Here is a 25,087-nt window from a genome sequence, read left to right as displayed (position 1 = left end):
GACTGCTGTTTACGGGTGGTCCGCGATGGCTGTATGGCCGCCATCGGGCAGGCCCTAATTATAGCCTTCGGGATGCCATTAATTGCATGCCCGCGTGAGTTGTGATGTCCTCCTATTACCGGCATCCCGGTATTTACTCCGCGAAGGGGCGTGTGGACATGCACGTGCCGGTATGAAGGAGCACGGTACAGCCGGTGTCGGTATTGGCGGGTTGTCGGGTTGTAATGCCCCAGACCCGTTAAAGATGCAGGTATTACCATTCCGCCTAACTTTTTTCATTACCTGCATTCTTGTAATGAGGCCCATATTTTCAGAAAACTTTGTTTTGGAAAAGCCTTTTTAATTCAAAAGCATTTTTAGTTCAAAAGCCGAAAAAGACAAATCAATAAGAAAACCAAGCAGTCATAAGGTGAAGACTTAAAGTAAAGCAAGCATCACTTCAATCTTCAACATATTAAGGGCCTATCAGTTAAATAGCATAGGCAGCAGGTATGAAAGGGAGGTTTGGGGAAAAATAGCACAGACAAGATTAGAGAAGAAACAGAACCATAGTAACCTATTATAAATATCTTTTAGGTATTCTTCTGAGCTATCCAGTCGTGAAGATGTCAGGTTCTGAAGTCCTGGGCTAGAAGAAACCTGCCTTTGTTCTTTTCTCGTGGTAGTAAATACTCAATGAGCAAACTACGGGGTGTTCTCTTTTTTATTGGGGGCTCATTGGGCGATGACTGTGAAAAATGTATATAGGAGGAGTTCAACAACAAGCTACCCTTCGATGTAGCACTAAAGGTTGGAGACTTAGCCTGGCCCTGGGCAGGATTAAACAATCCTCTTTATCAACATATGCAAAAAGATGAGGTGTTTGGGATTACAAAAATATATCAAAGTTTATTCCATTACACATCATAAAAAATAGACCCATCAGTCACATTTGCAAATCACAACATAAAACACAATTTTGTCACGGAACAATAACTGGCTGTATGGTAATGGTACCCTTTTTACTGAAATAGTTTATCTGATTCTACACAAAAGGTAAAGTGATGTAAGTAGACTATGGGTGACAATATTCAATACAATTTATTGTTATATTTTGAAAAGGTCCCCATATTTTTTGTTATTTTCTCTACTTCCCCTTTCCCCTTGGGTTTGCCAGCTTGATAGTTACTTACTCAAAGACTGATGGGTCGGCAGGCTTGGGGGTCTGGTGGGCTATCGTCACTCCTGCATGAATTCCGATGCTGGACCTGGCAGAATGAAAGCACCATGTAACTAATCCTGCCTGAGTGAAGATGGACCCAGAGTCTGAGTTGAGTTTAAGTGCCTTATGAAAGATGTTGATGGAGATGAGGGAGGATTTGAAGGAGGCTAGAAAGGAAACCTTGTCTCTTGGAGCTAAGAATGAGGAATTAAGTAGTTTTGTTCACAAGTCAGAGGCTGCAGGTCCCTCGAGGTTAAGTAAGGGTTATGAAAAGGAACTGCCCATCTTGTATCCTGAAGGAGGTACTAGGGGGCAAGCGAGCGGATCTGGGGAGAAGAGAAAGGTAAATATCACACCAGGAATATCTTTAGTAACCACACCATTGGTACCTCTTGAAAGGTATGGGGGTGATTTCAGGAAGTATAAGTCCTTCCTTATGCAATGTGAGTTGCACTTCATGTGCAGACCAGAATCTTCCCCTACAGGAACTACTAAGGTGACATTTTTGATTTCCTACTTAACGGGGGAAGCAGCAGCATGGTCAATGCTTTTAGTGGAACAGGGGGTAGCAGAATTACATGATTGGACAGAGTTTAAGAATGAGTTTGGCAAGATGTTTGACAGGAGAACATCATCTCAGTGTGTAGATGGAGAGTTAATGGAACTACGTCAGGGAAACAGAGAGTTGGTGGCTTACATTACCCAGTTCAGGGCTCTGGTATTGGAGAGTGGGTGGCCAGAGGAAAAGAGAGCATCACTCTTTTATAGGGGGTTACATGAGGCGTTGAAGGATGCCTTGGCTACTATTGTAGAGAGACCCACTTCTAGTGAAGATTTAATTTCCTTAGTCATACAACTAGATGTGAGATTAACTGAAAGAAGGTCGGAAAGGAGGGTACATTTTTCTGAAGGAAGAGTTTGGAGTAGGAGTGAGAGAACTAAGACAGATCAGGTTGTGAAGGAGATAATCGGTTCTGTGCATGAAGGTCAAGCTAGTCCACCACTGACCAAGAAGGGGAAAGATAGAAGACGCAAGGCAAATATCCGTTTATACTGCAGAGACAGCACATACTTTGTAGGTAGATGTCCAAGAACTGCAAAACTATTTCCGCCATTCGCAGGAATAGGAAGAGGTCAACTGGTGGTGAATACTATCCAAACGGCTGTACCGCATATCACACTTAATGTATCCTTGATTTGGGAAGGTAAGTTTAGATGTGGAGGTCCCTGTGTGACTGATTTAGGAGCGACTTTGAATTTTATGGATCTCACATTGGCAAATAGGCTGGGGGTGCCCGTGGTAAAGAAGGGAATTCCTGAACAGGTCAGGGCAGTAGATGACACACAACTCACATCAGGGTTAATCACATAAACAACTATCTTATTGGAAATGAGAATAGGAGAAGGAAATTGTGAAGACATTGTTTCTGATCTTATAGATGCACCACAGTTGCAGATTATTCTTGGTGTGTCATGGCTTACGTTACACAATCCCATTATAGACTGGGGAAAGAGAACAGTGGAATTCAACTCACAGTTATGTAGAAAGCAATGTATGGTGGAGGTTATGGAGGGAAGTTGGGAAGAGGTTTCTGAGATTCAAGGTTTGTGTTTGGCAGCGAATGTGGCGAAGGAGCATATTATAGGAGCTGTAGCTGGAGTTTTGCCAGATTGCTATCAGGAATTTCAGGATGTGTTCAGTAAACAGGAAGCTAGTGAATTACCCCCACATCGGCCATTTGACTGTAAGATTGATATGGAGGATGAAGCATCCATTCCGTGTGGTAGGGTTTATGCTCTAACCGAAAAAGAGAAGGAGCACTTGAAGGAATACTTGGATGAGAATCTGGCAAAAGGTTTTATTCGACACTCACAGTCGCCTGCGGCATCGCCTTTATTTTTTGTGCCAAAGAAGGATAATTCCTTAAGGACTTGCATCGATTATAGAGCATTAAACAGAATCACGATCAAGAATCGCTGCCCGTTACCTTTGATACCTTTGATATCAGTAATGCTTGACTGATTTCAAGAAGCAAAGATCTTTACTAAATTGAACCTTAGAGGGGCTTACCATCTAGTGAGAGTTTGTGAAGGTGACGAGTGGAAGACTGCGTTTAGGACTCGGTACGGACTCTTTGAATATCAAGTAATGCCTTTTGGCCTTTGTAATGCCCCAGCGACTTTTCATTTTTTTTAATCAATCAGCTAGTTTGTGAATTTTTGGATATCTTTGTAGTTGTATACATAGATGATATATTGATTTTTCTAAAGAGCAAGATCAATGTGAAGAGCATGTAAAAAAGGTATTAATGAAGTTGAGGGAGAATCATCTGTTTGCTAAGATTGAGAAGAGTCAATTTCACACGTATCGTGTGGAATGCTTGGGATTTGTACTATCTCCTGAGGGGCTAGAAATGGACTACACTAAGATTAAGGCTGTTAAGGATTGTTCTCAACCAACTACAGTGAAAGATATACAGAGTTTTATCGGTTTTGCACATTTTTATCGCAGGTTTATTCACGTTTTTTCAGTTAAAGTTGTTACTCCTTTGACTCAGCTTTTGAAGAAAGGAGTGACATTTGAATGGAGTGAGGAGGCTGAAGGGGCCGTTTCAATTTTTGAAAGAAAAATTTATTACAGGACCCATCCTGTTACATCCAGATGTTGATCAGCCTTTTTTCCTGGAAGCAGACGCCTCTGATTGTGCTATGGTAGCTGTGTTATCTCAGAAACATCCTGTTGCTGGCCAACTTCATCCAGTGGCGTTTTCTCGCCAGCTGAACAAAATTATACTATATCTGACAGAGACCTTTTGACAATCAAAGCAGCTTTTCGAGGAATGGAGACATTATCTCTTGGGAGATCATCATCATATCACTGTATTGACAGTTCACAGAAATGTGACCTTTCTTCATTCTGCAAGGAGTCTGACTCCCAGACATTTAAATTGGTCTTTGTTCTTTGCCAAATACGACTTTGTCATCATGTTTTCCAGGAAGCATAAAGAATGACTCCTGTGCACCAAAGACCACTGTAAACAGAAAAGAATTTCATTGTGAGAGAAGTACAGAAGGGAAAAGTTATTCAGGAGCGAATCCAGCAACTGATGTCCATCGAACATCTTTTGGAATGGGAAGCTGAAGACCTTGTGCAGGTGATTAAGGAAGGTTTACCATATGTCGATGCAAGGTTGTTTTTGCCCTCTGAGGTGTTACAAGAGTAAGCGTTAAAGGCCTGTCATGATTCACCGCTAGCAGGACATCCAGGATTTAAGAAGACTTGAGTTGCTGCGAAGAGTGTCTGGTGGAAAGAGATGCGTGAAGACACCGACAATTATGTCAAGACTTGTGAGATTTGCATTTGAGCTAAGTCAGATCATCAGAAAGCTGCAGGATTACTCGTACCCCTTCTGGTTCTGCCTCGTCCTTGGCACACAGTATCCATGGACTACTTTGAAGATTTGCTTCCTGATAGGGGATGTTCGACTATTTTGGTGGTGGTGGATGTGTTTTCGAAAGCAGGGCATTTTATTCCCATTAAGGGGGCCTCTACCGCTACATCATTAGCACAAGCATTTCTACAGAATGTGGTGAAGCTTCTTGGCTTACCGAGTCAGGTGATTTCAGATAGGGGAACTCGGTTTGTCTCCAAATTCTGGCAGGCGTTTTGCAAAGAATTGAAGATAGAAATCAATTTGACAACACATTATCATCCCGAGGGAAATGGTCAAACAGAAAGGTTAAATCAGGAACTGGAAAAGTACATGCAGTGTTATTTGGGTGCTGATCAAGGATGGTTGGAATTATTATGGTTAGCAGAATTCTGTTATAATAATACTGCGAAGGATTTAACGTCTATGTCACCATTCTTTGTAAATCAAGGTTTCCATCCATTCTTTTTGAGAGGGGTGGTTTTGGAGGAAGTGGAGGTAAAAGATGTTGAGAGTAGGTTAAGAGCTATGAGTCAAACTCTGGAGTGGGCAGTGCAGGCCTTAAAAAAGAGTAAATTAAGTTACAAGAAATTTGTTGATAGAAACTGTTATAAGGCTCTAGAATATCTGGTGGGAGATCGGGTATGGTTGTCTACTAGAAATCTAGCCTTCAAGGGGAAGAATATGTTTAGTCCCCGTTACATAGGACCACTTGAAGTGGAACATGTTTACTCACCTGTTACAGTTAAACTGAAATTACCTTCTGGAGTAAAGGTGCATCCTACATTTCATGCATATTTGTTAAAGATCTGTAGAAAGGACACAAGGGTTCAGGAGGTTCCAGGTCCAGTATTTTCTGATGATGAAAATGAATACGAGGTGCAGGCCATATTAAATTCTTGAATTGTGTCTGGGCAACTGCAATATTTGGTGGACTGGAAGGGTTATGGTCTGGAGGAAAGATCTTGGGAAAAGGTTGAGAATGTTCATGCTTCCAGGTTAATTAGAAGGTTCCATCGATTGCAGCCAGCAAAACCAGGCCCTGAGACAGGGCTTTACGGAGGGGGTACTGTCAGGATCCCATAGTATTCACGGTTGAGACATTCTATCTGGGGAGGTGGACAGTCTAGGATTTAAACAGATAACTAAGGGGGAGTTTAGTTGTGGAAATGGCAGATTTTCCCGGAGGACTAAATGGGTTGACTGGGGATTGCTGGAGGTTAGTTTTCCCGCCATTGGTTCCAATGAGAGGTGCCCAGTAGCTGCGGGTGCAAGGGTTCTTCCGGTCAGGTCCAGGAGTAAAGTGCAACCCTTGGTGATGGAGAAAAGCAGAAAGCACCAATGCAGACCTCTTCAGGACACTTCACAAGATGGAGGATGTCAGGTTTGAGCGGCAGCCACAGCACACAGGCGACGGCAGGCATTCTTCCACTTGCGGTTTAAGAAGAACTTCCAGAGCAGGATCCCTTAAAGCTGGAAGGCAAATGCGGAATGGCAACTGTTCAAGCGAGGTTGCCCACTGGAGAGCTGGACAGTCCACTGGGTGGTCCAGGGACACTTCCGAAGTTTCAGGACGGCTGTATCCTCGAGAACACGTTGTGAATTGTTGCATTCACAAGTCCAGGGGTTGAAGCATCGCACAGGGCGTACGCATGTCACATAGTCTAACAGGGCTTCACCGGGTCAGATGCAGGAAGGGATGCTGTGCCTCTTCAGGAGTCTTCTTCGGATCTTCAGCTGCTCTTCTACACAGGATTCTACACAGGACACAGGATTCTTGGCTCCAATGCAGAACTGAAGGAATGGCTGCAGGAGTCTTTTCCAAAACCCAGCCTGGAAGCAAGTCCAAGCCCACCAACGGTAAGTATCTACACCATTCAAACAGCCAGTAGTGGTCCAATCAGGGACCACTGTGGGTTTCACTTATGTTCCACACCCAGACTTTCGGGCACAATGGGTGTGGAGTGTGATCAGACAGTCCCACCCCCTTCCTGAGCACACACAAAAGCATCACTAGCCCACAAAAAGCTGGGGCTTTCCTGGGCAAGTGCATGACCCCCATATGGTATTTCCTGACCTGGGAAGGCAGGAAGAAGGCAAAACAACAATATGCCCAAACAACAAGCAAAGGTCCTGTGGCATGGCCATTTTAGGGCACTAGCCATGTTTATTAGCCATACACAGTAAACGCAAGCATGTCCACTAGATATAACGCAACAATTGTAAAAAAAATATACCTGCTGCCACCAGCATGTGTTTAGGCACATATAAACAAATATCCCAAATGCAAAACACTAGGGTGATACAAAAGTATCCCCATTGCACTGTGTATGTTCAAAGGTTACAAAGTGTAAAACATCAAAAGGGAAACTGATTCTGAAGTACTGATCAGTTTCTCCAAACCAACATGAGCAAAAAGCCAGGGGAGTGAAGCTGAAGGCTTTACTTCCCTGTAAAAAAGTCAGGATAGGGTCAAAAACAAAATCAAAAAAGTTGGGGGTTGATAGCGCTATGGAGGAAAAGTTGCTAAAAGATCATTCTTTCATAACAGCTCCCTTTCCAGGAGACCAAATTAATTCCTACTGAAGCCATGTGCTCAAAAGCACAAGCTTGTCCAAAACTACATTCAAATCCCAAGATGGGTATGGGGTCCTAACAGGTGGGTACAACTGCATGAGACCCTCAAAATTCCTTCTGATGATAGGATTAGAAAAAGAAAGCTACTGGAGTTCAGATAGGCTGCAGAAGCTCCCAAGTCAGGCTTGGAAGAACCTGATTTGACAACCGACTGGCCCAAATCCTCAACAAAAGAATAAACTAGCTCTAGAGTTGTTTTGACAGGATCATGTTGCTGCCCAGGGACCAATAACAGAACCTGAGTCCTTTGCTACAAAACTGAGATCTAATAAAATCGCTACTTGCTGCCCTAGAGACCGATAGTGCCTGGGCATCTGGGCCTTTTCGTTAGATTTCTAACTCTGGAGGCACCAGGCCTGAGAAATGGATCCAGCATAGATTCATTATATGCCCTTTTTAATCTACTATTCTTCCCATCTATGGTGCAAAGGTCCCATACTTGATATTGCTCTGGGAGCAAAACGATCTATGACCAGAAAACCTCCACTCTGAAAGATCAGGAGCAAGAACTCCTCCACCAATTCCCACTCATGGGACTGATTATGCAGTCTGCTGAGTTTGTCTTGTAGTAAGTTGCACTCCCCAGTAAATGGACAGTCTGTAAAAAGATGCTGTGAACAGAAGCCACTCACCAGAGCTCTAAAGCTAAGAGACATAGGATAGGGTAATTGAGTACCCCTCCTACCGCTGCTTACTCACATAAAACATAGCAGTCGTATTATTCATCATCACAAGGACCTTCTTGCCCACCACGAGAGGAGGAAAAGCCTTGAGGGCTATCCATATGGCTCTCAGTTCCAGAACATGTATGTGACATTCTGTGTTAGGACTTAGGTGGGCTTGCTAGGCTTCAGTAAGCAGCCAGAGGTCAGGGACGTGGGCGGGTGCTGTTGGTGGGTTAGGATAGAGCGCTAGTGCCAGAGACTCAATGTGTGCCCAGCTAGACCGAAATTGTTTCATAGGTTGTCATTGTATACTAATGGCAGAGGTGTTTGGGTACATCAGGGGTTTCAGTGTGGATGGCTATGCGAGCTGCTTAACGGGAATTGCTTAGCCATAGCTGCATTCTATAGTGCATGGATGGGTGGCGTGCCTGCAGCCTGTGTCCACAGAACGTGGTGCAAGGTATGCATACCTTAAACTTGGATAGAGTTTTGGCCTCATTACGAGGTATGCCAGTAAGGGAAAAATGATGCCGGTATGTAAATACCGGCATCATTTAACGTTCCGTAGCATTCTGACCCACAAACCCAGTATTAACGGCACCGTTATTTACTGTGCCGCAAATAGCGGCATAGGCGCGTACACGCGCCTCTTCAGGCAGGAAATACTGGCATGCCGGTAATAGGTGCCAATTACAACCCACGCAAACAAGCAAATACCGGCATCACGAACCCGGTAATAACGGGCTGCATGATGCCGGCAAAACAGGCATCGCGGACCACCCGCAAACAGCAACCAAGATACAAGGCAGCTGCCACAGGTGCACACGATCCCCACAGGTGGAGTCAAAGGAGGCTGTGCCAGTATGAACTGAGGACACCCACACACCACAACCCCCCCCCAGAGGTGTAGGCAATGTAGAGTGGCCCAGTACAAAAGGAGCACACCTACACACCACACCCCTTCCTACACCAAAATGCCACCACTAGCATTTGCAATCATGGCGCAGGAGGACATGCCTATACTGCTACAACTACAGCAACAACAGCAACAACAACAACTACTACAGCAGCAAGAACAGGCAGCACAGAGGAGACGCAGGAGGAGAAAGAGGGTGAGACAGGCCCAGCAATTACCACCGGCGCAGCCACCAGCGCCTCGTAGGCAGCCACCAATCCCTCGCACCAGACCCAGCCCATTCAACCTAACCCCTGAGCAGATCCACACCCTGTACCGGTTGGACATTGACACCATCACCACCATAGTGGACATGATAAAGAACGACATTGCCAGCCACATACAAATACGCACTGCCACCCCCCTACTACTAAAGGTGGTGTCTGTGCTACACTTCCTGGCCACAGGCACCTACCAACACACAGTGGGCCAGCTGCATGGCATTTCACAACCACTATTCTCACGCATGCTGAACCAAGTGCTGGATGCCCTCCTGAAGCACGCAAGCACCCACATATCCCTACCACGGACTGCCCAGCAGATAGCCGAAACCAAAGTAGGCTTCCATGCACTGGCAGGCATGCCCAATTGTGTTGGTGCCATCGACTGCACCCATGTGGAATTGATAGTCCCCCATGCCATAGAGGCGGTGTACTGCAATCGCAAGCAATACCACTCCATCAATGTGCAAATGGTATGTGACTCCAGCAAGATCATCACCCATTGCTGCGCCCGATTTCCTGGATCCACACATGATGCCGTGGTACTGCGCAACTCCACGCTACCCCGTCACATGGAGCGACATGCTGGACCACGTGCCTGGCTGCTCGGTGAGTTGCACAACAGGCCCATGGCCATGCTGTGGGGTACTCATGTGTGCGGATGCAGAAGGGGGGGCTACTGTACCCAGGTGGGAAAGGGGGGGATACTTCACCCGGGTGGGAAAGGGGGGGGGGGTACTTCACCAGGGTGGGAAAGGGGGGGGTTAATAGTACACCTGGGTGGCAATAGCCATTGAGTGGAGAATGAATGCAGAAATAAAGACTCCTCACCTGACCCAGCCAAACGGAAAATGACACATCACTGGGCCACATATCACAAATAATGCATATGGATGACAACAAGTAAGAGGCACAACCGGGGCACCATGGTGATGGCAAGCAATGCATGACTGAATAGGATGGCAACTGTGGCAATGCGGCTAGTGTGACCATGCATAGTGAAGAGTATACCGCATGAACTCGAGGCTAAACATTGTCGCACTCCCACAGCACATCTGCCTCAGCATGCATGATTACACCCTGCATCATCTATTCAACCCCATCCAGTGTTCCACACCTCTTTACAGTATACATTCCATATAGGTGACTACTTGGTACACGTACATGGACATGTGCATGCCCACACCAAATAGCTGCTGCCATGACCGTGCTCCCTGAAGGTTCAGAGTGACACACACCTATTTGTATCTGCTTGCAGGTGATGGAGGATATCCCTTGAGGCCGTGGCTATACTTACCCCTGTGCGGAACCCGCAGAACAGCCATAAAGAGGAGTACAATCGTGTGCACACTTGTACCCGTGTTGTGATTGAGCCGACCTTTGTCCTGTTGAAGGCGCGGTTCCGCTGCCTAAGCAGGTCTGGTGGGGCACTCCTATATAGGCCTGAGAAGGTGGCACAGATCACCATGGCCTGTGTCATGCTGCACAACATGTGCGTCCGAAGGAATGTACCACTGCCACCTGACATTGACATGCATGGGCCAGGTGAGGATGAAGGGGATGGAGACGGAGGCGAAGGAGCCCCCCTGCCAATACGTGATGCATGGGACGGCCATGCTGTATGCCAAGCACTAATTGACGAATACTTTTGAAACACAGTGACGATGAATGACTTGTGTCAGTCAGACACTGGGCCAATGTGAACATGCACAAAGGGAATGTTGGTAGTTGGGCACTGAACACCGTAACACATTAAATGGATGAACACGAAAAATAACAATGTCCAGCCATGGATTTTTCTCATCACAACTCGTGTATTATTTGTAACAGCAAAACTGTGCCCACTCCCCCTTCCCAGAACCCCCCAACAAACTCCCTCACCCACCCCACATACCTCAGTGAATAGGCCAATAGACTCCCTCACCCACCCCACAGATCCCAAATGTCCCCATGTGTGCAACAAACAGTGTTGCCTTCACCATTGTAGTTCCTCACATTTTGTCATTTCCCAAAATGTCATTTCTTTGCGACTGTTGGGTCTGGGGGTGCCATGGCCGAGCGCCGTGCGCTCCTGCGCATTAAGCGCACAGGGCTTGATTGCACCGAGGTGGAAGGGGTTGACGTGGTGGTGTCGTCTATTGTCAGTCCCCTGGCTGGGCCATGGTGTGGCTGCTGCACTTGCGTGATGTTCGCAAGAAGGGCCTGGGTCAGTGACCCCATGCACTCCATGAATGCACACGTGGACGCCTCCACGGCAGCTGTATTGGCAGCAATGGCCGTGGCTATGGCCTTCATGGCCTCATCACCAGCGGCGACCTGTTGTCGCATTATCTGGAGCATTTCTTCTTGGCGGGCCTCTACCCTTGCCAGACGTACCTCGAAGGGGGTTTCAGCCGCAGGTGTACTGGTGGCTGGCGGGGTGGTGGAAGGCAGGGTGGTGGCTGGCGGGGTGGTGGACAGCAGGGTGGTGGCTGGCGGGGTGGTGGAAGGCAGGGTGGTGGAAGGCAGGGTGGTGGAAGGCACCTGCGTGGGGTCCTCGTCCTGGGCACTGTCCTCCTCGAAGATGTCAATGTCCGAATCTCCAAGGTCGGAGTCATGCAGACATGGGTCATCCAAGCTCTCAGTCTCCGCAGGTGGGGGGGTGCTGGCAATGGGCGTTGGGCTGGGCGTTCCGGACATTACCTCTGCCTCGTCAGCCACCTCTGTGGACACGACGTCCGTGGTGGCCGGCGGAACAGTTACCACTGTCGCAGCAGGTGCCCCCTGCAGGGTTGATGCCTTGCGTGGCACACTGGGTGTGGCTGCAGGCAATTTCTTGGACAAGGGGGTGGCAGTGGCCCTGGTCCCCTTGCGTGCACTGGATGTGCTCGCACCCATGTCCTGTGTTCCACCTTCCTCATCGGTGCCTGGGAAATAGAAGAGATGCAGGTCATCAGTGATGTTGCCAAAGGGCAGCTGTGATGTTTTGCGGTGTGATATTTTCATACATTCAGGCAGAATTTAATTTCTGTTGTGTGGCATTTGGTGTACTGAGGGGACATGTCGGCACATTGCATGGCTGGTGGCATTGGATTGTTTTGGTGTCTGTGGGGGGGGGGCCATGGGCATGGTTGGGTCATGTTGCACCTCTGTTGGGATTGGAATTTTCACTCATCATGCGTGTGGTGCAGGGGGTGGCACTCATTATTCTATTGATGTGTTGATGTCGCCTTGGAACATGCATTGGCGTGCCTAATCTGACTTCAACATCACTTGTGTCACATCATGTTTTGTTATACGTGGATGTGATGGTTCACTCACCTTCCTCTGTTGTAGTTGCTGCGCCAAACTCCTGGTCTCCTATCCCCTCTATGGATTCCGGGTCAATAAATCCACTTGCGGTCTCTTCCCATGCGGTGAGCTTTACAGGGGAGTGTGTGCCACCGCCTGTCGCCATTGCAGCACTCCGGTTCTCCGCCAGGATCTTCCGGACCCGGAGGCGGAGGTCGTCCCAGCGCTTTTGGCAATCCCGTACGCTCCTTGGGGTGCTCCCCACTGTCGACACCCTCGTAGCAAACTCCTGCCACACCTCTTTTTTTCGGGTTTGGGCCGCATGCTTAAGGTCTGTGCGTCTGATGATGTCAGCATGCTGTTCGAGGGTGTTTGCCAGCATTGTCAGTTCAGCATCACAAAAACGCTGCTTCCATGGGTGCTTTTTCTGGTGGCCTTCGACATCCTGATTGAGTTGTGGCACTCAACAACACGGGTGTAGTGGTGGTTATGGAGGATGGCAATGGATTGTGTTTTTAAAGATGGACTGTGGCCCATTTCCCATTCCTGCGCGATGACGTAATTACCGGATCCGGTTTTTACGTACACGGTGATCCCGTGCCAGTATCACCGCGCCGTTATTCAGGTGTTGGTATGAAGCGGTAACGCTATGGGCGGGCCGCGCGATGCCGGTATAAGGGGGTTGGTGGCACTTTACCGGCATGGCGGGATTGCCACTACCGGCATGGGGGAACGCGCGTGCTCGCGCACTCGTAATCACCCGCTGTTAGCGGGTTCATACGTGCACGGACACGCTCATTCCGGCATGCCGGAAATGGACCCGCTATTACCGGGCAACTCGTAATGAGGCCCTTTGTCTTCGATGTCTGTTCCTGGGTCCAACACCATTGGCTGGTCTCGACAGTTGTAGTCTCCTTACATTGAGTCTGAACAGTGGGAGAGGGACCCGGAGGGACGGGGGAGGGGTGTACGGTCATCTGGAGGTGAGGGGGCGAATTCATCACAGTGTGCCACTGATTGATAGACAAATGCAGGATGAACAAAACAGCCACCAACACATGAAATCAGGAAATAGGTTCTCTGGACTCCAAGCTCGGGCATAATTTATGTGAGGGGAGAAACAACTTGAGATAGGAAAGGTCCAGAATTTGTCTCATGCCAGAATGGTGCTTTTTTCTTTGCTCTCATAGAGAGGAGGATGTTAACTTCCTTCCAGAGGACTTTTCTCTCTGCTTGTGCTAAAAGAGGTTGAACAGGCAGGTTGGGAGGTACTGTCATATGAGAACCCCAGAAACTACAGGTATCCAAGGATCCCCAAACAGTTGCTATCTATCTAGGGCATGAAAAGATAAACAACCGTCTACATTTGTGCAGTTCTCCCCACTTCTCACGTTAATGTTTTGACTTGTCTGTTGTGGAGATTAACTTGGAAAGCCTTGTGCCTGTGTTTGCTGCTGATTTGTATTAGTTTGTCTTGGAGACCTATCTCTGGCATTATGCTTTCTGTCTTGACAGCCATGACATCTAGCAAAGGATTTAAACCTTTCCAGTCTAGAGGAGTCTTGGAAGGACTTAAGAAGCTGCTTAGTCAAAGAGACATAGATTTCACAGTCTGACTAGAGGTTTTCTTCTTGTTTAATTCATCATCCATAGATAGATACAAAAGTTGTAGTCAGAGTGGCAGGCCAGAATCAGGGCATAGTTTAAAGGTTTTATTGTTGCCAATTCCAAAATACTAATTCCCTAAGTCTACCCCATTGGTTCCCTTTTCTATAAAATAAAGTCAAAAAGGCTGTTTGTCAGGATGTCTTTAAAAAAAATAATGAAAACCTCTGTCTGGAAGCCTGATTTAACCTGCTTTCTTTCCCTATCTCAAATGAAAACATCAAAACAATAAAAACAACAAAGAAAGATTTTGGTAGGGGATGGCTGCTGGCTTCTGGTCCCAACGCTGACCCTTTTAAGTAAAGGTGTTTTTCTGTAGTTGAGGTTCCAAAAGAAAAAGACAGTTCTTAGTATGTTGGAAGGTTTTCCAGGTGTCGGAGTCCAGGTCTCTCCGTCTCCTCCCACTCTGGAATTCTTGCAATCTTTCTCCCCTGTGGGATTATTTCAATCTTTCATCCTCCAAACTCTGGGGTTTCTCCCAGTCTCCACTCCCCACTACAGGGTTTTCTCCATCTCACCCCCACTCTGGGGCTCTTCTTCCCACTCCCCACTCTGGCTGATCTCAGGCTCTTCTCACTCTGGGGTGGTCTCAGGCTCTCCCCATGCTGGGATGTTCTAAAGCTCTTCCAACTCTGGGGCTCTTCTTAGTCTCACTCCCAACTCTGGGGTACTCTCACAGTCTCCCCACTCTAGGGTGTGCACAGTGTCTGTGTGTTCCAGGGTTCTTACCCTTCTCACTCTCCTGCTCTGGGGTATGCTTCTCCTTTCTCCCTCTTTCGCCCACCGCCCTTTCCTCTGGATCCTTTGCGTACCTAATATCCTCGAGTGGTGCTCCATGGGAGGGGCGCTGAGTATGTCAGCTCGCCTCTCATCGTGGAGCCGCTTTTCGTGACTTTTCAGCTGTGCTCCATGTTGGCTTTCCAAGGCCCTTCTCACTAGTTCCTGCAGCTCGGTCTGTGCCAAGTTGCTTACATGACGGTTCAGCTGAGCTCTGCTTCAGTCTTCACCCTTGTTATCACAGCTTCTTGGGGCTGCCCCGGCTGACTGTTGGCTGCAGCTGCACCACTCTGCAAACTTCTATTGTGGGAGTTGTTGCTCCCTCGCAGAACACACCTGCTTTTTCCTGTTTGGCACAGTTAAACTCTGCGGGCCTGCTAAGGCTCCTCCGTAATTGGTTCTCTCAGGGTCGCTCCTCCAGGGGGCTGGTTTACTCGCCCCTCCTCATTCTTCACAGGAGATTGGGCATACGTAGTGTTAGAAGCCAGGTCTGCCATTAATAAAGGGTGTCTATCTGGTTATTGTAATACTTAGCCTCTAAATATCCTACAAAGGTGATAGTCCTTGGGGGGGGGGTGACTTATACCCATCACAGCGTATTTATCCCCTATTACGGGTTCTGAAGCGCTCCCCTCTCTAGCCCTAAAATAGGTGGCTCCCCCATGGGGAGAGTTGACGATCTCCCAGGATTCGACATATAAATCACATGGCAAGTCTAGGATTTTATCTGGAATGCCCTGATTACACTTTGCACAAGCATGACTTTTGGCAGTTTCAGAGTGTCCCCCTAGAAGAACAAGTTACTTACCAACTGGTAACGTTCTTTCGACTGGATGTTCCTCCAGCGTATTCCTCATCTTAGATGTATTCGCCCAGCTTTAGCTGCTTCAAAAAAAAATTCTCAGCAGAGGGTGCTGTGCGTCGATGTTTTCGATGTCATCGAGTCGAAGTCCCTCAAAGGCCTCCGTCGAGGGTGACGTCATCAGGTATACAAGTAGCACGCTCGGCGCCCGTTGGTCTCAGTTCTGTTTTTCCCCTCTTGCTCTTGCTGTATAAATAGTGTAGGTAGCTAGGTGTCAGCCTTGCGAGAGTTGAAGTGGTAAAAACACCGGAAAATCTACAGAGGGGTAGGATGGGAGGGCGATGAGGAATACGTTGGAGGAACATCCAGTCAAAACAACGTTACCAGTTGGTAAGTAACTTGTTCTTCAGATGGATTGTGTCCTCCAACGTATTCCTCATCTTAGATAGACTCCCAAAGCAGTGTAAAAAGATCTTTGGAGGAGGGAGCATACTTCTAAAATGATATAGCTGAATACAGCACTGCTTTACTAAAAGCAAGCTCTTTAGAGTGGGAAGCATCCAGATTATAGAATTTAGTAAAAGTGTGCAGTGAAGACCAAGTTGCTGCTTCACAAATAGACTTTAAGGGAGCACCTCTTTGAAGGGCGGTCGAAGAGGCAATGCCTCTGGTTGAATGGGCCTTCAAGCCTTCTGGTGGATCTTTTCCCGCCAATCTGTAGCATTCTAAAATGCAAAGCACAATCCAACGTGATAGGGTTTGTTTTGACACTGATGGACCCATCCTCCTTCCGGTGTAGCCAATGAAAAGTTGATTATCCACTCTAAGCTTGGAGAGCCTAGAAATGTAAAAGCTTAGAGCTCTTCTCGGGTCCAGCCTGTGCAATCTTTCCTCCTCCTTACTGGGATGAGGTGGAGGATAGAACACGGGCAGAATGATCTTCTTATTTAAATGGAAATCAGACACAACTTTAGGTAAGACCGAGGGTTTAACCCTCAATACAACTCTGACCTTGTGGAACACAGTATAGGGTGGCCCAAAAGACAGTGCCTGCAACTCGCTCACTCTTCGTGCCGATGTTAAAGCAACCAAGAAAACGGTTTTCAACGTTAGTAGTCTTAAATGGCATGTGTGCAAAGGTTCATAAGGTGCACACATCAAAAACTTTAGAACCAGATTAAGGTCCCAAACTGGGACTTGAAAAGAAGAGGGAGGAAACACATCAGTGTGTCCCTTTAAGAATGTCACTATTAAAGGAATTTTAAAATAGGAACATTCTTCCGAAGAGCGCTTGACGATGGAAAGCGCTGCAAGATAACCTTTAATGGTCCCAACATTGAGACCTGTATGTGCCAATGATAAGAGGAAAGATATACGAAAAGTTTGCCAAGGCACATGTGGAGTTGGCCGATTTTAATGCCATACTCCCGGCTCAAAATACCTTGCGTGCCCAACCATCCACATGCTTGTTGTCCCTATCGGGAGGGATGGAAGGGTACGCCACCTTATTAGAAGCTGTGGCTGCCTGGACCACCAGACTCTCAGGAGTAGGGTGTTTGAACAGATAGCCGGGGTGGTTACTGGAAGGGCGGTATTTTGAAGTGAGCGATTTATTCACAGGAGGAATTGAGTCCGGGGTCTCCCAATTTTTGGCCACCCTATCTTGTAAGGCTACATGGATGGGTAAAATCAGATCTTCGGTGGGCCCATGATCCAATATATCAGTCAGGTCATCCTGGATGAACTGAGTTGGTGGTCTAGCCCAACCCAAATAATCCACCACCTTTGTCATTACTTGTCTGTATGAGGGACTGGCATGTTCCCCTGATTCTGGCCTGCCAAAATCTGTTTCAGGTGATGTGTCAATTCCACTTGCATTATGCAAGGTTTCCACCAAATCCCTAATTCTGCTTTCCTCAGAAATCAGACATTCTGGGACATTAGGGGTGCCATACTCTAGGTCAAAAGGAACATCCTCCTCCTCCGACCTTTCTTGTTCTTCAAAAATTGAAGTCAAGGATTTAAAATATTCCTTCCTTGGTAGAGGTTTATACATTTTTTCAGGAGGAGCTGCTACAGTGGAGGTTGAAGGTTTTATAGTCTTTACAGCTTTTTCTTTTGCTGTTTTGTCAATTTCTGGCTGAACTGGAGCCTTTGAAACTTTTGCCACCAAAGGCACCAAGGGTGCTGAGACCTTGTTCGAAGGCTTGTCCTTCGAGGTGTGTCATGTTCCGGATGGCATCGATGACCTCGAGCGGTCAACTCGACTCGAGCGATCTTTATCACTCGGGGTCCTGGAAGATTCCTGATTCTTTCTCCTTCGATCACCCGGGCTCGAGGGTGCGCGAGTGTCGGAACGGTAACGCTCTCGGCCAGCTTCCGAGGAAGGCGCGGACCAAGGCTTAGCCTTTTCAAAAACCTCCATCATTTTGACTCTAAAGGCTTCCCATTCTTCGGAGGAAGAATGTTTTGTGGGGCATTTCATTTTCTGGGGGGATTCGTCCGAAGACAAGGTGGAAGGGGACCGGTGGCGTCTCTTTTTGGACTTTTTCATCGAAGAAGAAGAGTGGTGTGAACCACTTCGGGACCTAGACCTGTATTTTCGCCTTTTGCGTCGAGGAGATTTCTCCTAATGGGATCTCGACTCGACGCTTGAGGCTTTTCGGTCGGGTTTTCGACCTACCTGTACTTTCCCTTCCTCTCTCGCAAGGCCTTGCCCGACATTGCCTGACACTTCGTACAGGCCTCCATGTCGTGGTTTTCACCGAGGCACCACAGACATTCTCAGTGCGGATCCGTGATCGACATTTTGGAACCGCATGTTTTACCATTTTTGAACCCCGAATGTGGGGTAGTCGGGGTCGATGATGAGGACATCTTGAATATCCTCTTTCGCAAAAATAACTGCGTCACAGAACTATCGAGGCGCGCGGAGTCTCCGAAGCAACACGTACTGCGGAAAAACGGAACTGAAACCAACGGGTGCTGCGCGTGCTACTTGTATACCCAATGACGTCACCCTCGACGGAGGCCTTCGAGGGACTTCGACTGGATGACATCGACGCACGGCACCCTCTGCCGAGAAAAAATTTCCGAAGCAGCTAAAGCTGGCCGAATACATCTAAGATGAGGAATACGTTGGAGGACACAATCCATTAGAAATCATTTTTGCATATCAATTCCTGATCTGGCCTGTGACTTAAAAGATAATACAGAAGCTACATCACACTCTTCCAAAGCGGAAGCCTCAAGAATGACCAGGCCCAATAATTCCATGAAGTACTCTAGGCCCTTGTTGAATGCATGCATTAAAGACAGAGACTCTGTGAGCTCCTCCTCTGGGTCCAAGTCACCCTGGTTCCCACTGAGTACCAGATTGATTATCCCCTTGAGCCAATCACTGTGGCATTGCTAAAGCCCCAGAAACAGGTAGCAAGATGTGGAGGTGGAGGAGGCAGAGGGGTCAAAACTATTGCCTTTGAAAGTGTTGAGGCGTGAACCAATGTCATAAGGTTTGGGAAAATAAATCTTATGCTCCCTGGTGTTGAAGATGTTCGCACAGAGTGACCAGGAAGTAGCTGGCACATGACCCCATGTGTTTGTGTAAACTAAGAGGGGGGCAACATTACCCTCTTAAAATCTTAAGGAAGAAGTTGTTATGGATGACCAGCCCGTTCTCGAGTGTATGCGGAAGCTGTAAGTAGAGCCAGTGCTTCTTGAGAGGACAAAACTAGAATCACCCCTTAATGTGGCATTTCTGTCAGCTATAGCCGACAAGCAAGGCAAAGATGCTAAGGCTTCAGGTAAAGAGGTTGTGGAACTAGAGGAACCCAAAGAGGAATCCAACTAAGAAGAAACTGTGGTGGTGGGCACACTCTCAGATCTGCCCACCATTGAACGCACAAACCTGATTTGTGTCCCAGGGGGAAGAACAAGACAGCTGCAAAACGTGCTGTATTTTATGAGAGTGAATTCTCAGCTTGACAGGGAACCCTGGGCGAACCCCAGTGACTGGCCCAAGGCCTTCAGGAACAGTGACCTAAATCTTAGCCCCTTGTGCAGGACCTCTTGGGGCAGATTTAAACGATCCCTCAGTAAGTTGGTATTAGCCGAACAACAAGGAACTTTAGAGGAATCGGTTCTCGGGTGGCCAATTAAACTAGCATCTAGAGGAAGCCTCCAAGGTTGGGGTGATGTGGAGAAAAGAGAGGAACTTTCCTCCAGGTTCTTCCTCAACTTGCCCTCGATGAATGCCTGCAGATTTGGGGTGGAAGATTCTTAAAGTAAGACTTCCAGTACCCTAACCGACAGTGGGGAGCCTTCCAGGACAACACATAGCAGTAAGCACACAGATCCCAACAAGGGGCAGAAATTACACCAGGGTGCTGAAGATGTGTCCCGCCAAGTGCAGTTTAATGGACTTGCAGAAATATCCAGTGGGTGCGGCATGAGGGCAGTGCTGTTCTGTATACATGCACAGTGGCTCCACATTAAAAAAATAAATGTATGCATAAAAATGGCCCCTGTCCCATTCCCATGTAGGGACATCCCTTCAGTATGGAGGAAAGTAGTATATATTTCTATATCAATAAAAACTTTTAGAAGTATATACTGTTCCTATTGTAATAGAAATTGCTTTATATTTTTAAACAAAGCTATCCCTCCCTTTTCATTTTCCTGTGATTAAAAGGCATGTGTATGATTGACACTTCCATGATAGCTTAGCATTGGGTTTCCCCATACAAATGCATATATTGCATAGGCTAAAGATCAAAACTGGAACCCCTTCCATTCATATGGCTTAAAAACAGACTGACCTAAATGCCAAATTATTTTCCTATATGCTATGAAATGGATAAAAGGCAAAATCAGCAGCATTACGAGTTGGGCAGTATCCTGGCGGTAATACCGCGCAACCGAATTACTGTTACCGCCACCTGTTCTGGCGGAATTTCCTCCGGATTACAAGTGGCTTTGTAAATCCCAAATTCTTTTTTTAGTTCTTTGGGCTCAGTGGGGCTTTTTTGGCAGAGTTACCGCGGGGGAATTTCTGGCATGGAAATTCCGCCATTTCTGATGATTTCTGGAGGATTTACCTCCACCATTTTTCTTGAGGTAAATCCTCCACTCCAGGTCCAACCTCATAATTTGACGTAATGGTAAAGTTGGCGGTAACAGATTTATCACCAATTTTACCAATTAACAACATGCTTGTAATGAGGCCCAAATATGTTTGGTGATTCACAAAACTAAGAAAATGGCTACGGCAGGCTCCATTGGTGGAGAACTACCTTCTGGAAGCAAAGGAATAGAAACAAAGGTGGTCCATGGTAGGCACTCTCCAGATAGGAAACCCGTGTGGATCCTTTCCATTGCAGTCTCATGCTAGGCTGGGCAGATTTAGTGGCTGTAGATGCCGAGGGAGCCATTGGGTTGCAATTGTTGTACTGGGTGACTGATCAACATTCACACAATGGAACAAGGAAAGCAATGCAGGTTTCATCATAAGAGATCATATCATGGATATTCCAAGGTTAAGGCTTGCTTTTCTGGATGTTTATATCTATACATTTAATTTTGAGTTTTTCAGTTATCTGTCAGGACAAAAATAGCTATTTGCATACACCTCTCCAGGGCGTGATATCAACATGTAAAACATTCTTATGAGAAATGTTAAGGTACCAAACTAACTTTCGCAGGAGTTTTAATAAACTCTGGCAAAGGTTTAAAATAAGTATTTACTGAAAGCCGGCCAGTACCAAAGCAGAGAAATGAATGATATTGTGTTAATAGGTATGGTTCCAGTATCATACCTTTAAACTGCTAGCCATAAACAACAAAAACCATACCCAAGCATGGAATGTCGGGGGGGGGGAATGATTTCTGGAGAGTCCAACAAGATGTTGAAAGATTGATCTCTCTAGGCAGTTCCTATAGTTTTATAAGGACTCCGTCCTCTCTTAATTTTGCCCCTCCCCTGTATTACAAAAAAAATATTTGGCAGACCGAAATTTCTAAATTGACCATGTTTGAAAGTGACCCAACAGTGAAGGAAAAAAGAATAACTCTTCAGGGAAATCTAGGGAAAGTATCTTACCCTCTACATTAGAGTTGTTTATCATTATCTTTAACATTTCTAAACTCAGAAACCTAACTCCTCTTTAGCAGTGACAATGAAACTATTTTTGTGGATTCATGATGGGAAAAAGTTGATTAAAATATGTTTTGTTTATTTTTTTTCTCCACCCTACTTATTTAGCTCTCGCCCTTTTTTATTGTACCAGTAGCAACAGCAATATAACATGCTTCTAATATGAAAAGTATAAAGATCAATCTAATAAAAAAAGAAGGGTCAGCCAGTTAGATGATGCATGGTCACCAAAAGAATAGTGTGAAAGGGTACACAAAATTGGCTTTCAGGGGACTCAGGCAGAAGAAGGTGTCCATTTAATCCAGTTATCCAGAATGGCCTACTGAGAGTCCTGAGCTTTGTCCTCTGGCTTCTGGGTGCGAAGCTGCCCATCTTGAATTTCTTAAGACCACTAGATTTGGATATAGGTGGCTTGGCCTGAAAGAATATTCGCAAATTCAATCTTCTTATATATATGGAGCATAATGCCAGGCATCAGGCTTACCTCTGACTGTGCTGTGCCATTTCGATCGCCCTGCGAGCTGGCACAGGTGAGCCCCCGTCCGTTACACTCAAAACCTCCATAGATTTCCTTTCAGGCCGACGTTTGCCATGACGGTTCAACATTGGGGAGTCCACCCGCTTGCGCGGGGGGTCTGTAAGTTCAAAAAAATAAGTGTTACAGGATAAAAGCTCATCTTTGTTCCCCGCTACTGTATCTCACCTAACTGATGATGTGTTACAATACACAGAGGAAAACAGGTGGGAGTTAATAAAAAAAGAGGGGAAAGGGGATGGATCACTCCAGGAAAAAAAATAAAAGACTGGGCGAGGTAGAGAAAAGTGGAAAAAATAAGAGGTAGCATGAGGAAAATTAGAAAAAAAGAAGGAATAGGGAAAAGGGGAAAGAAAACATGAAAATATAAGAATGCAACATAACTAAGGGATATGTGAAATGGAAAAAAGAGTGGAGATAGGGGGAAGGAAGAGAAAAGAAGAACAAGTTACTTACCAACTGGTAATGTTCTTTCGAATGGATGTTCCTCCCACGTAGTCCCCATCTTTGATATTCGTATCATCAGCTTTGCTGCTTAGGAAAACTAATTCCACACCAGAGGGCGCTGTGCTCGATGTCGTGGTGTCAATGTCCCTTGAGGGCTGCCGTAGTGCGTCAACGTCATCCATAGTATAAATAGCTCGAACCGTGCCCGTTGGCTTCAGTTCTGCTTTTTCGATATCCTCAACTGAGGAGTTGACCAGGTGTACCCTTAGACCGCAAGCTCTCAAGGAACACAGAGTGTAATTCTCGTAAATTGTACGGCGGGATAGGCTCAGAGGGTCGATGAGGAATATGTGGGAGGAACACCCAGTCGAAAGAACGATACCAGTTGCTAAGTAACTTGTTCTTCAAATGGATTGTGTCCTCCCACATATTCCTTATCTTTGATAGACTCCCAAAGCAGTGACAATTTGGAGGATGGAGTACCAATTAGCCCTAATCATGGACCATATGAAGAACGGCCTTAGCAAAAAGACGTCCTTGGGACGAGGTTGTATCTAAACAATAAAGTTTCACAAATGTATGCATAGACGACCAGGTGGCTGCTGCACAGATATCTTGCATACCATCTGGAGGTTCCTTACCCGCCAGTTTGTAACATTCTCCAATTGCTATAATTATCCATCTGGATAAAGTCTGTTTTGTTTTGTTACTGTCAGGCCCAATTTGTGGGCAGTATATCCAATGAAAAGTTGGTCAGTTTGTCGAAACTTTGCAAGTCTAGAAATATAAAAGCTGAGAGCCCTTTTTGGATTCAGCCAGTGAAGCTTTCTTCCTCCTTACCTGCATGAGGGGGAGGATAGAAAGATGGCAATGTGATATTTTGAGACAAATGAAAGTCAGAGACTACCTTGGGTAGGAATGAAGGTTTGACTTTGAGTATTACTTTATCTTTCTGGAAAATGGTGTGAGGAGGCTTACAAGAGAGAGTCTGTAACTCACTCACCCTGCGGCTGATATAATAGCCACTAGTAGGACTGTTTTCAATGTGAGAAGCCTTAGAGGACAAGAATGCAAAGGCTCGAAAGGAATGCATTTAAGGAATTTGAATACTAAATTTAGATCCCAAACAGGGACATGGAATGGGACTGGGTGTACACGTTAATGAGACCCTTCAAAAATTGTACAATCGATGGTATCTTGAAAAAAGATACTTCTTCAGAGGAGCACTTAAAGATAGAAAGCGCCGCTAGGTATCCTTTTATTGTATCAACCTGAAGTCCCAGATTGGCTAAATGTAAAAGGAAAGAAAGCACCATAGGTGTGCCATATAGGAATGGATCCACATTCATATCCTTGCACCAGTTACTGAACTTATTCCAACGACACCTGTACAATGATTTTGATGCTGACTTTCTGGCCGAAAGCAAAATCTCCATTACGTCGTCCAGGAGGTCCCGATCCTTATATCTCAGCCTTTCAGAAACCATGCGTGAAGGCTGAGTGCCTTGACCTCTGGATGGAGAACCCACCTTCCTCTTGCGAGAGAAGATCCTCTCTTTGTGGAAGACGTATTGGAGGGCAGATGGGCCTGTCCAGAAGGTCCGGGTACCACGTCCTCCTGTCCCAATCCGGAGCAATTAGGATCATGGATTTCCTGAACTTTCTCAACCTCTTGATCACGTGAGGAATGACGGGGACTGGAGGATATGCGTAAAGAAGTGGACATTTCCAGTCCACTATGAACGCGTCGCCTAGAGCTCCTCTCGGAGGAAATTCCCTTGAGCAATACTGTTCGCACTTCCGATTAACCTCGGTCGCTAACAGATCCACTTAAGGGGTTCCCCAGAGGGTGAAGATCTCTTGAAGGACTTCCTGAGCTAGTTCCCACTCGTGGGAGACTGTGCTCTGTCAGCTCAGAGCGTCTGTTGCTGTGTTCTTCTCTCCGGCTCGGTGAACTGCTGATAGAGAGATTCCTTCTTGTATTGCCCAGAACCAGAGCTGCATTGCCTCCCTGCACAGTGGTAGTGACCCTACACTTCCTCTTTTGTTGAGGTAGTACATGGCCACTGTGTTGTCCGTCATTATCAGGACATTCTTTCCCCATACAGAGGGCAGAAAGGCCTTCAGTGCTAGTCTGATTGCCCTCAGCTCCAAAAGGTTGATGTGTAGTTTGGACTCCGATGGAGACCAATGACCACTGACTGTCTGATCGCTGGTGTGGGCTCCCCACCCCGTGAGTGAGGCGTCCGTCACTAGCGTTATCTCCGGCCATGGTTGCCAAAAAGATTCTCCCTTGAGAATATTGTCCTGCAAGCCCACCATAGAAGGTC

The 25,087-nt window shown here is 46.6% G+C and overlaps 1 protein-coding gene across 4 annotated transcripts in view; it reads right to left on the bottom strand.

The window, feature by feature from the left end:
* The window catches only part of LOC138527139 (serine/threonine-protein kinase BRSK2-like), a 743,148-nt gene that overhangs the window by 195,270 nt on the left and 522,791 nt on the right, over window positions 1–25,087 (bottom strand). For all 4 annotated transcript variants that reach the window (XM_069638239.1, XM_069638257.1, XM_069638249.1 and 1 more), the window contains one exon: window positions 22,260–22,410. In XM_069638239.1, the coding sequence (XP_069494340.1) occupies window positions 22,260–22,410 (151 nt within the window). The remainder of the gene's footprint in view (window positions 1–22,259; window positions 22,411–25,087) is intronic.

This window comes from Ambystoma mexicanum, chromosome 1q, assembly GCF_040938575.1.
Source record: "Ambystoma mexicanum isolate Mex_15411 chromosome 1q, UKY_AmexF1_1, whole genome shotgun sequence".
NCBI classification, from domain to species: Eukaryota; Metazoa; Chordata; class Amphibia; order Caudata; family Ambystomatidae; genus Ambystoma; species Ambystoma mexicanum.
This window is presented reverse-complemented; position numbering and strand designations above follow the sequence as displayed.